Consider the following 12,808-nt stretch of genomic DNA (forward strand, 5'->3'; position numbering starts at 1 on the left):
TTTTTACCTTTCCTGAATAAATTCAATCTATATCGAAGCCCATTAATGACCAAAATAAAGCATTTCTTTGTTCTTTCCATCATTTTTATCTAGCTTTTATACAGCCTTAAATTATTAGATAATATCTACATCTGCATTCCATTTAGTGCTGAATAAAATTGACCAGAAGAAAATAGTTCAAATTACACCTCTGATACTTACTACTCTTATGACCTTGAGCAAATAAGTCATTTAACATCTCTGGATATGTTTCCTCATCTATAAAATGATGAGGAGGGGGAAGCTGGTGGTACATTGGATAAAGCACTGACCCTGGATTCAGGAGGACCTGAGTTTAAATCTGGCCTCAGACACTTGACACTTACTAGCTGTGTGACCCTAGGCAAGTCACTTAACCCTCATTGCCCTGCAAAAAAAAAAATAATGTGGTACACTAGGTGACCTCTGAGGTTCTTTCCCATTTCAATTGATCCTGTGATCCTGTAATCCCGGAACTAAATTAAACCTCACTTATTCATATAGTACAGTCACAACTATCCAGACCACAGCTAAGAAAAAATAAAGTAGAAATACAGATGTTTGTGAAGTTAAAAGAGATATTACAAAGACCTTGAATTAAAATTTATGCACTTTAGTCACAGGAAGTTCCATTGGTTTCTTCACCCCGAACCTGTTGGCCCTTAATTTAAATATAATTCTAACAGATTTGACTATCCAATTTCCCAGCCAGACAGTAATATTAGAAAGAGCACCAGATTCAGGGAGAGAGGTGCTAAAGAATGGAACACTGAGAAAGAGCTAATGATGAAGAAGAAGAAAAACTTTGACAACCTTAAAATAGAAATGAATAAAAAAAACAAACACAATAACTCACAAGTCAGCTCTGGCTGGGGCATATTTGAGTAAAGTGACACAAAGCCCTCTGACACATGGTTAAATTACAACCTAGTACACTGATAAATATTTCTAATCGTACTCCTGAAGAATCAAGAAAAGATTACATGACATTCACTTAAGCATATTTCAAATGTCAGAGAGGTGTTTTGCACATTTTAGAATATTTCTGTTGAACTGAAAGAAAGGTTTCATGCTAAGAAAGGGAGAATTCACTTATATGCAACAGTTCTCTTCTTGATCATCCCAGACAACTGAATTTTCTCAGATAATTTTGCCAAATAATAAAAGATAAATTATCTAGTCTAAGTAAAGGAAATCTTACTTAAAGCTTCCTCTAGACTGATCTTCAGGGGTTCTTGGATGGTTTAATATATTTATTTAGCCCAAAGTAGGGTTAAAGATGCTTTTCCCCCTGCCATCACTAGAAGTGAGAGGAGATCCTTGTTCAGCAGGGTTTGAATCTGTTTTTACAGAGTACAATCTGTATGGGCTTTTATGACCTCATCTGTAAAATAAGGAAGGGGAGGCTAAATCAGATGCTCTCTCAGGTATCTTCTAGCTCTCATATCCCATTATGTTATACTACAATCTTAGCAATGGAGGACAAACCATTGGAAACAGACTCTACTTTCTCTCACCAAGTGACATGATCAAAAAGCTGTTTAGGAAGGTTACTTTGGAAATGGATTGAAAGATGAATTGAAAAGGACAGTCCAGAAGCATGCAAGTCAGTCTGGATGCTATGTCAAAAATCTGATTCTGAGGTGAGAATTACCTACAATTGACAATGTCTGTATCTTGTACATATAGAATTATTTTATGGTATCTAGCCCCATTGGAATGCAGGCTCCATGAAAGAAGGGATTTTTTTTAACCTTTCTTGGTTATCCCCAACACTCAGCACAATGTCTGGTATATAGCAAGCATTTAATAAACATTTGTTGACTTGACTTGTAGTAATCAGGGATAAATCTAGGCCAATGACAGAATGAAAAGAAAGGGAGAGACAGACAGACAGACAGACATGAGAGATATTGTAAAGGCAGAATTGTGATGACTAGTTATAGATGGAAGGCAAGAGAAAAGGAGGTCGAAAAGTTAGTTGAGCAATAGTGGTAAAGGTGTGCTATAGCCCCAGGAAGATGAAAATAGAAGAAAGGCAATTACATTTGACCAGCAGAAAGTTGCCAGACAATCTGAGTATATCCAGTTTTAGTTGAGTGCTAGAATCACAAATGAATTTTATTTTATTTTTCCAAGAGAAATACAATGACATGAACCATTATTATTAATCTGGAAGAACATATATGTCTTCATCTGAAGGAGTATTGAGAAAATGAGGATTCTGGAAATTATAATATTCAGGTGAAGATTCATTTCCATATAAATGTTCCTCGGAGTTGAATTGGGTTGTATTTTCATAAAGATCTGTTAAACATTCCTTTGCACAGTTCACAGGGCCAGTTTCCACATTTTCGTAGCTCTGGTCTCTGCCATCTCTGGGTGAAAGAGATGGCTCTTCTTTTATTTGGTACAGTGAAAAGCACTTTGGACCAGTGTATTCAGTGGGGGTACACAGTGTATGCTGTGGATCAGATTCATGCTGAACCCTTTTCTTGTGCAAAAATCTTGGCAGGGCAAAATTGCTTGTGTAGCGGTAACGTTTCCAGTACCAGGCCAAACCCAGGGCACAGAGGACTAGAATTGCAAGCAGGAGAGGTACAATGAGAGGCGCATATCCTAACCCATCTCCACAATTTTTAAAAATGTCTTTACAAGTAGTAATATTAGACCACTCATGAAGGTTCTTAATAACAGCAGAGATGCAATCCAAGCTACATAGTTGCAGTTTATTGTTTTGCAGAATTGAATGTGGAAGATCATTTAGTTTATTGTGGTCCAAGTACAGGGCTACATTTTGTTGGGTATAAAAGAGGAACCCTTCAGGTAAAGTCTCTATTTGATTATAAGACAGGTTGAGTAACTTCAGCTCCGGCAGACTGATGTCTTTGAACTCTATTTTTTTCACATCACAGTTATTCAGGTATAGTTGACTTATTGTTCTATTGATGTTAACCCACTGAAGTACCTTATTCTCCACGAACTTACAATGTGAAGTTGAAAGAGATGGGTGAAGATGGCATAGAAGAAAATGCAAAAAGAAGAAGGCTAAATGATCTGTCATTTGGAAACCTACAACAAATTATAGATATATTAATTGAATTACTATTACAAAGACACTGAAGGAATAAGTCTCAATGATGTCCCTTCTTTGACTTTTTCATAGGACTAAGAAACTGATCAACCAAGTGAGTGCCTGCTTTATGTAGAGCCCTATTGAAAACATTTGTTTCATTTTATACTCTAAATACGGGTTATTAAGTCTATATTGTTGTTGCTGTTTAGTCATTCAGTTTTATCAGACTCCTCGTGACCCTGTGGACCATGCTGTCTGTGGGGTTTCTTGTCAAGGATGTTGAAGTAGTTTGCCATTTCCTTCTCCAGTGGAATAAGGCAAACAGGTTAACTGACTTCCCCAGGATAATACAGCTAGGAAGTGTTAGAGGATGAGTCACCAGCTGCCTCAATACTATTAATTAGCAAATGAAAAAACAAGTGATGTGAATCAAATAGGGGGAAAATGATGGAACAAGGAGATACTGGAACTTAACACCATGACTCTAATAAACTTGCCTCAGCAAGACCTGGGATCAAGTACAGCCCCTGACACATCCTGGCTGTGTGATCCTTAACCTCTCAGTGTCCTAGGTAACTCCTTATGACTCTAAGTTGCAGAGAACCTGCCCTGGTATAGAGAATTTGCCAATTGAAGTCCCTTATACAAATGAAATCACAGAGAAAGGGGGGAAGGGAATAAACATTTATATAGTGTCTACCATCAGGCAGTGTGATAAGCACTTTGCGAATATTAACTCATCTAATCCTCACAACAACCTGGGAGTTAAGAGTTGTTATTATCATCATTTTACAGTTGGGAAAACTGAGGCTAACAGAGTTTAAGTGACTTGCCCAGGGTCACACAGCTAATAAATATCTAAGGGTGGATTTAAACTCAGGTCTCCCTGACCAAGTACTATATCTACTACACTAACACCTGCCTCTACAGGTCTGGTCTCTGTCCCTTGCCTATCTCTAATACACTTACTCAATTTCAGTGAATCTTTACTCCATTGCAATGGCACTAATTATAATAGAATTTTATTTATTTGTCTTGTCTTTGTAAATCTTTCTGAATGTCTGTGACATACCCTACATTTCCTGTTTGATCAAGACTGTGTGCTAACAAAGGTGAAGTTTAACTAGGAAAAAATCGTATTATGCTCTTAACAGCTACTTATTAATTATACTTCAAACTTTCTCCACAGAAAAAATTCTATTACTTTAAAAAGCTAATGTATTAAAATCAGTTATCAGTTTCTTGTTTCTTGTGAGATATTGTAATAACCATAATAGGAAAGGATTTTTATTTTTAATTATTTTATTCATTATTTTAATTTTTAGTATTTAGTTATTTTTATGCTCAGACTATAAGAATAACTACTTCGGCAGCATCAACTCCTCTACTAAAAACTATATGGGCATGGAAGAGCCCTGCCAATTCTGCCCTGTGAACACAAAAAACTTAGAATCATCTGAGACCATCATGTTAAAAAATGATAATAACTGACATTTAGGGATTTAAGGTTGGCAAAGCTCTTACATTGCTTGGCACGTATTAAGCACTTAATAGATTATTTTTCATGAAGTCATTCCTATATTGTTACTTTTGATGCTTACCCTAAGAGATACTCCTCTTTCTCTCCCCCACCTGCCCTCTCTCTCCCTCCTAATCCCCAAAATAGATATAGGTGATATATATATATAGATATATAGATATTCCTCATTTCAGAGATGCAAGATTCCAAACTTGAGGTTCACAGAGCTTAAGCAGAAGGGCAACAACACCCATTCTGCTATATGTAGCAGCCAATGCTTGGTAAGTGGCTTAACCTTTTAACTCTGTTCCCCATCTGAAAAATGAAAATGGATAAACTATACAGAGATATTATGTGGATTAAGTAGTTGCTGATCATAACGTTATTTGCTAATGTTGTTCTCAGTTTAAGAACTTAGTCTTGTAAAAATCAATTAAAATAATCTCCTCCCCCCACTCCCATGCAAAGAAAAACAGTATGAAGCGTCTCCCCTCCACCCTAGTTTTTGTTGGTAAAATTAGGAAGTTGGTTATTTATAAATCAAGTTTCCTTCATTATTCCCCTTGGAGAAGACCTTACCTTTTATATTGATGGACCACAGTCTGCCTTTCACCCTTCTCTCTGGCTGATTTTTGACCCAACTTTGGTTCTGTGCCTTCATTTCTCTCCTTCCTCTTTTTGTTGTTGGTTATATTGTTAATCACACCCTCCTTTCAGGTTGTTTCTTCACACTTTGCATGCTTTCCTTATATTAGAGGAAGTTCATATCAGAGGCATCATGATGAGATAAGGGCAAAAACAACTGGTAAATTAGGAAGACAGATCTTTCTATATAACTAAAGTATTTCTTGGTTAATAGAGATTCTTTTTTAAAATCTGGATGGGTGCCATTAGCTTTTTTGTTTGAGTTATACTCACAAATTTCCTATTGAAGGAAAACCATTTCATTAGCCTTCAAACTTTTATTGTGATAAAGTAGTTTTCTATTTGAATAAATTATTCTTGCTAACAAAGAGCTAAGATTCATTGTTTCTATCTCTAAAGTAGTACAAGGTCAGTCAGCACCATCTAAATTTTGACTGTCTAGAGCAAAGCCTCAGGTCCCTGATTCAGTAATGGAGAAAACAACAGACCCAAGGAAACTTTTGGGAAGAGTGTATGTGTAACTGTTTGGGTAAAACAGTCTTCTCGTGTGTAGATGTCCTGTGTGTTTCACCAGTGTCCTTACCCTGTAACAAGGAAGGTAGAAAGAGGAGTACATTAACTACCATGTGCCTTTGTCTTCTCCCTCTAATCAGTTCGGATATTCAGTGGCTACCCTGAGAGGGGAGGTGGTATCAGTTCACTGAAAAGATGAATTAAAAGAATCATAATTCTTACTATTGTGTTGTAAGAAATGATGAGCAGACAGATTTCAGAAAAAACCTGGAAAGACTTAAGTGGACTGATGATGAGTGAAGGGATCAGAACCAAGAGAACACTGTACACAGTAACAGCAACATTGTGCAATGATCAACTGTGATGGACTTAGCTCCACTCAGCAATACAGTGATACTAGACAATTCCAAAGGACTCGCGATAGAAAATGCTTTCCACATCCAGAAAAGAGAACTATGGAATCTGAATGCAGATTGAACCATACTATTTCTCCTCTTCGTTTTTTTCTTTTTTGAAGTTCTGATTCTTCTTTCACAATGTGACTAATGTAGAAATGGTTAATGTTATTATACATTTATATATCAGATTGCTTTCTGTCTAGGGCAGTGGGGAGGTAAGGGAAGGAGGGAGAAAATTTGGAACTCAAAATCTTATAAAAACAAATGTTGAAAACTATATTTACATGTAATTGGAAAAAATAAAATACTATTAAGATTAGAAAAAAAGAATCATAATTTTGAATAGTAATTCCACATTGCATATCTGTAAAAAGCAATTGAGGGATCTGCACTTTCCCTCTAGGAGAATGCCTGAGAGTTGCAGATGTCACAATTACTTTTCATGCATTAATATTAAAAGGAGGAACTAAGTAAGAGATGGTAGAAGAGATATGAAATAAAGCTTAAGGGACAGAAGAAGTGGGAGCAATTTGGCATGAATAAGGAGAGAAAATTCAACAAGTTCAATTTAGTTCAAAAGACATTTAGTAAATTCTGTATGTACGACCCTGCTAAGATTTTGAAATACAAAGTTTAAATAAAACCTAGTTTCTGACCTCAGGAAGTTTCTAATCTAATAGGGTGAATGAGATGAATATGCAAATAACCAATGAATGCTATAATATGATAGGTGCAAAGAAGAGGTTTAAATAGAATGCTATAAGAGACTGAGAAATGAAGAAGTCACTTCTAATTGGGAGCATCAGGGGAAGTTTCATGAAGCAGAGGTAGGACTGATAAATATTTAACAACTGACTGGAAAAATGTAGGTGACTTTTAAATTTCATATTCATTATTAACATTTTTTCCATCACTTTCTTAAGAGTAGAAAATTAACAAAACAATAAACCAAACCCTGATTTGTAGGGTGATTCTGAAGGTGCAAATAGTCACGTTGAAAATTTAACAATTAGGTCTCCTTTATCTGTTAGAATTAGCTCCAGAACACTGGTGACCTTAAAAGAAGGAAAGGATTTCAAGAGGTGGAGATATAAGTGTGAGATAATTTCATGTATGAGGGGTTTATGAACATTAAAGTGCAGGCAAAAAGACCAGAATGAAATCAGGATGGCAAAAAGTCTAGTAGAGTTAAATGGATTTGAAACTGGTTAACAACTGGCACAATGATTAATAGTTTTAATTAATGAACTGGTGCCAAACCACTTGGGGGTTGCTAATGATGTGCCAAAAGACTCTTTCCTTCACTCTGACCTGAAAAAAAATCAGTATGGCTTCATCATGATTGACTAACTTAATTTCCTTTTTTGACAAAACAAATAGATCAGAGGTATTCTATAGATACAGGTACCCAGATTTGATGAACTACAATTAATTTCTTGTGGATAAGAGGAAGAGATATAGATTAGATCAGGGCTTTTTAGTTTTTTTCCATTTGTGACCCCTTTTCACCCAAGAAATTTTTATGTGACCCCGGGTCTATAGGTATATAAAATAGGTATACAAATCAAACATTTACCACCAAATTTTCATAACCTCCGAATTCAGTTATGTGACCTGGGGTCACAACTCACAGTTTAAGAAACTTTGGGTTGGGGCAGCTAGGTGGTGCAGTGGATAAAGCACCAGCCCTGGATTCAGGAGGCCCTGAGTTCAAATCTGATCTCAGACACTTGACACTTACTAGCTGTGTGACCCTGAGGAAGTCACTTAACCCCAATTGCCTCACCCCCAAAATAAATAGATAGATAGATAGATAGATAGATAGATAGATAGATAGATAGATAGATAGATAGATAGATAGATAGATAGATAAAACAATAAAACTTTAGAAAAAAAGAAGCTTTGGGTTAAATCATAATAGAAGCAAGTGGATTCACAAATTCTCTGAATTGGTTGGGTAGAAGCTAAGAGGCTATAAAATCTAATCTACACCTAAATAAAATTCCCTTCTACACCATTCCCAAAAAGTGGTCATTTAACTTTTGCTTAAGGACCTCTAATGAGGGGAGTCCACTACCTCCAAAGAAAATGCCATCCACTTGTGGATAGTTCCAAGTTTTAGGAAGTATTTTCCTTACATCAATCTAAAGAAATTCTAAAGGAATCAATTCTTTAATGATTGAAGAGATGGAGGAAATACCATTATACCTTTAATTTGTTGTATATGACATTTACAAAGAACAAAAACTCAAATTATGAATGATTAAATATCAATTCAACAACACTGTTAGGGATTTGAAGAAATTAAAGAGGAGAAATGATGTTGTATAACAAAAAGACTATATTAGCATTCTACATTTTAGCCAAACTAACCTTATCACTAATCTGCTTAGATGACACTCTATGTCCCATCCATATGCCTTTGCACAGGCTGTCTTACAAACCTGGAATGCACAACATCCTCATGTATGCCTTTAAGAATCCTTAATTTCCTTCAAAGTTCAGTTCAAGCACCTTTCTTGATCCTTTCTCTCCACCACCCCACACCCACCACCACCCCCCACCTGCTGCTAGTATCCTTCTGAAAAAGAAAGAAAGGAAGGAAGGAGAGAGAGAGAGAGAGAGAGAGAGAGAGAGAGAGAGAGAGAGAGAGAGAGAAGGAAGGAAGGAAGGAAGGAAGGAAGGAAGGAAGGAAGGAAGGAAGGAAGGAAGGAAGGAAGGAAGGAAGGAAGGAAGGAAGGAAGGAAGGAAGGAAGGAAGGAAGGAAGGAAGGAAGGAAGGAAAGAAGGAAGGAAGGAAAGAAAGAAAGGTAGATGAAGGAAGAAAGAAAGAAAGGAGAAAAGAAAAGGAGAAAAAATACCCTATCTTTATTCTGTAGATGCACCAGGTATGTTCCCCTCTTCCCCACCTGCAGCTCAGAGTCACCATTCCTGGTCCTAGTTTACCATGTGGAAGCATGGGGACACTGCTCCTGGGTATGTATGACTCAAAATTAAAGGACTTCCATTATGTTTTGATAGCATCCTCTAATTGGCTGTGGAACAGGAAGAACTGATGACTCAAAAGTAATTTGCCTGGACCTTCATTCTCTCCCTCTTTCTGACTTCAAATCTTGTAAAACTGATTCAAGTTTTCTTTTAAGAGTTTGGTCAGGAAGGGTCAAATGATCCATTTCTTCACCTTGGTTTCCATTATACTATTGCATATGAAAGCTAAGGCACATGTGGTGCCTAGGAAAGGCTGAGCCTAGGCTTGAACTACTTCTTTGGCATTTGTTCTTTTCTGTACTTAAGTGATTAAGTATCCTGAGTTGGACACGTCCACATTGGGAATGACCTTGTGGGTTTCACAAGTCCAGAGGCCACAAGTCCCATCAGGTTGAAGCTGACTGGGGACAAGGGAAGTTTCTGCATCAGAAAGGATGGTCATTTTACCAGCAGACATACAAACACTGAGAGTGGTTCAGAAAGTACTGAACCCAGGTGAAATTTTAAATGCTTAATTAGGGGCAGCTAGGTGACACAGTGGATAGAGCACTGCCCCTGGATTCAGGAGGACCTGAGTTCAAATTCGGCCTCAGACACTTAACACTTACTAGCTGTGTGACCCTGGGAAAGTCATTTAACCCCAATTGCCTCACCCCCCAAAAAAGTAATAATAAAAATAAAATAAAATGCTTAATTAGCAGCTCTGCAAACTGTTTCATGTTCTAATGAAGTTTAAGTATCAATGACCCCAGCAGATTGTAGTGGCAGTTATGTTACTGAATTCTGTTTAAAGTTTTTGTTTTGTTAATTCATGCTTGCGATTATCCTGTGTTTAACATTTCCTATATATGTTGGAGGGCAGCCAGGTGGTGCTGTGGATACAGCACTGGCCCGAGAGTCAGGAAAACTCATCTTCTTGAGTTAAAAACTGAATTGAACTTTGTGTCTTTGAACCTGTCTTCTCATATGTAAAATAAAGTAGTTTGAACTAAGGTGTCTTTCAGCACTGAGATTCAATGATTCTGACTATTCAGAAGTATTTTCTCAGGGACTGGGTATTTCAGAGTATTCTGGGTAACTCAATTAACCAAGAAACATTTATTTATTTTTTGTTTTGTTTTTGCAGGGCAATGAGGGTTAAGTGACTTGCCCAGGGTCACACAGCTAGTTAAGTGTCTGAGGCAGAATTTGAACTCAGGTCCTCCTGAATCCAAGGCTAGTGCTTTATCCACTGCGCCACCTAGCTGCCCCCTCCAAGAAACATTTATTAAGGACCTACCATTGCGCCAAGCAAATAGTGACAAGGAAATAGAACAAGGCTATAAAATAAACTACAATATCTCTAAAATCCAGTACTTGTCAGAGTTTCTTTAATTGGGCATCCACTTCCAAAGGATTTCATTTTTCTTGTTTTCTTAATAGAGGGGGGGATAGGGGAAGTTGGGAAGAAAAGAAGGCAGATCTTTGAAAAAAATAATTAAATAAAAGGAAAACAAACAAAAATAGATATACATTTTATTGTAATCCCTATCTACCCCCACCCTGTTTCTTGTAGCTTCCTACCACAGTCTGTCCTAACGGCTTGAACAATCAGATAGCATGCTCTTTGCTTTTTCCAGCCTAACTATGCTCTTCATTTCTTTCAGTCTTAATTTGATTCTTTCATATAAAGTAAAAATGAGTGGATGCCGGGAAGAATGGGCAAGCAGTCATTATGAGAAATGAGCAACTCAGGCGATGTTTTACTGTAATCATTCAGCAAAAGGCGATTAAAAACACACAATCTGACATTTCTTGTATACATTCTCCTACTTATCCTAGGTAATGTGTGTATAATTCTACAATTTGGATCGAATTTATTATTTCAAGACCTTTGACCCTGTTTTCCCAGTCTTAAAATTTTAGCCATAAGCTTACATATGCAATTTCAGCAGAATAATTCTATAATAACACTGTGTGGGGGGCAGCTAGGTGGCGCAGTGGATAAAGCACCGGCCCTGGATTCAGGAGTTCCTGAGTTCAAATCCGGCCTCAGACACTTGACACTTACTAGCTGTGTGACCTTGGGCAAGTCACTTAACCCCGACAGCACAGGCAAAAAACCAAAAAAACAAAACAAAACAAAAAATAACACTGTGTGCCTTTAAATGGCAAACCTACATTGCAATTATGCTGAATGTAGTTTACATAACTTCATTCCTAGTCAGTCCCCAGGTGGATAAAGAGGCTTACACCACCTACAGGTCTGGCGGATTGCCTCCTATCAATATGCTCCTTGATCAGATTTTATCTTTTTGGATCTTAACTATAGCTTATGATCTCATTACTCAACTGAAACTGCTTTCTCCAAAGTTATTAACGATGTCTTATCTGCCAAACTCAACGGCCTTTTCTCATTCCTCATCCTTGTTCTCCTTGAAGCCTTTGCCATTGCTATTGATTGGCCTGTTCTCATTGATCTTCTTTTCTCTCTAGTTTTTGGTAACTTTGCTCTCTCCTGATTCTCTTCCTCCACAGCTGACACTCCTCTGTCTCCCTGGCTGGATTATAATTCTTGTCATTCCTGCTACCCATAAGACTCCCCCAAGGCTCTGTCCCAGAAACCACTTCTCCTTCCATTACTATTTCACTTGATTATCTTATCAGTTCTCATCATCTCATCTTAGAGACTAAATAGGGAAAAATATTAATACTCTACTCAGCATTATAGGTACAAGTCTACCAGAGACAATTTTTTATTAATATACATTCAATCTTTGTACTGCTTCAGGGAGAACATCCAAACTGGCAGATTCTCCTCATGCTCTTGGGCATTTCACCAACACAAGACATTTTCAAGCAATTTTTATTGACATCTTGAAAATTTCACAAAATGGTAAAACATAGTTTCACATAGTTTAGGGTCAACATTCTGCTCCATTTAATAGAAAATAGCCACTTAATCATTCAGGAAAACTCCTAGAGAAATATCCTCCTAAAATGACTCATTTCTTTTTTTATCTCACCTTAAACTGGTCATAGGTGACCTGAAGTCAAGAGAACTCCTCTTTCTGATAAATACCCTAGTGTCTTGAGAGGATGGGGGAAAGAGGGTACTATTTTGGGGGGAGGAGGTGTTATAATTCTACCACCATTAGGTAGATCAATCAAGGGCCTTTCATCCTTGTCTTTATCAAGACCTGGAGAGTAGGGTCTTTCCCATAGCTGTTGTGGTATTGAGAGTTAAAGAAAGACTGATAAGGGCTTCTCTTTTAGATTATTCCATAGGTTCTTAACACAAGAAGGAACAGAATTTTAAAATACCTCATAAAACAAAGAGGTTTCAACTGATGATGGGCAATTTTTACCCATAAGGCAAATAAAATAGATATTAGAATTTAAAATTGTAATTCAAAGTAAAATGATAATTTTTGCATCTATTGATGAATCTGGTCTTTTTAGTGTTCTTGAATTTTTAAAAAAATTGAAAACTATTTCAATAAAATTGTAGTTTTGGGACATCTGCCAAATCTTAGTTATTCTGTCTCTACAAAATCTCTGTCATAGTTCTTTTCTCTCCTCTCACAAAACCACACTACCTTAGTTTGGGTCCTCATCAACTCTAATGTAAACTGTTATAATAACCTATTAATGGGATTCCATGGTTCAAATC

At 36.9% G+C, this 12,808-nt stretch overlaps 1 protein-coding gene across 1 annotated transcript; it reads right to left on the reverse strand.

Annotated features, from left to right (window-relative positions):
• Positions 1 to 2,185: 2,185 nt before the first annotated feature.
• GAPT (GRB2 binding adaptor protein, transmembrane) lies at positions 2,186 to 3,082 on the reverse strand. The gene has a single exon (XM_043996189.1). The coding sequence runs from the start codon at positions 3,080 to 3,082 to the stop codon at positions 2,186 to 2,188; it is 897 nt and encodes a 298-aa protein (XP_043852124.1).
• Between the last annotated feature and the right edge of the window lie 9,726 nt (positions 3,083 to 12,808).

The sequence above is a fragment of the Dromiciops gliroides genome, chromosome 1 (assembly GCF_019393635.1).
Source record: "Dromiciops gliroides isolate mDroGli1 chromosome 1, mDroGli1.pri, whole genome shotgun sequence".
NCBI lineage: Eukaryota > Metazoa > Chordata > Mammalia > Microbiotheria > Microbiotheriidae > Dromiciops > Dromiciops gliroides.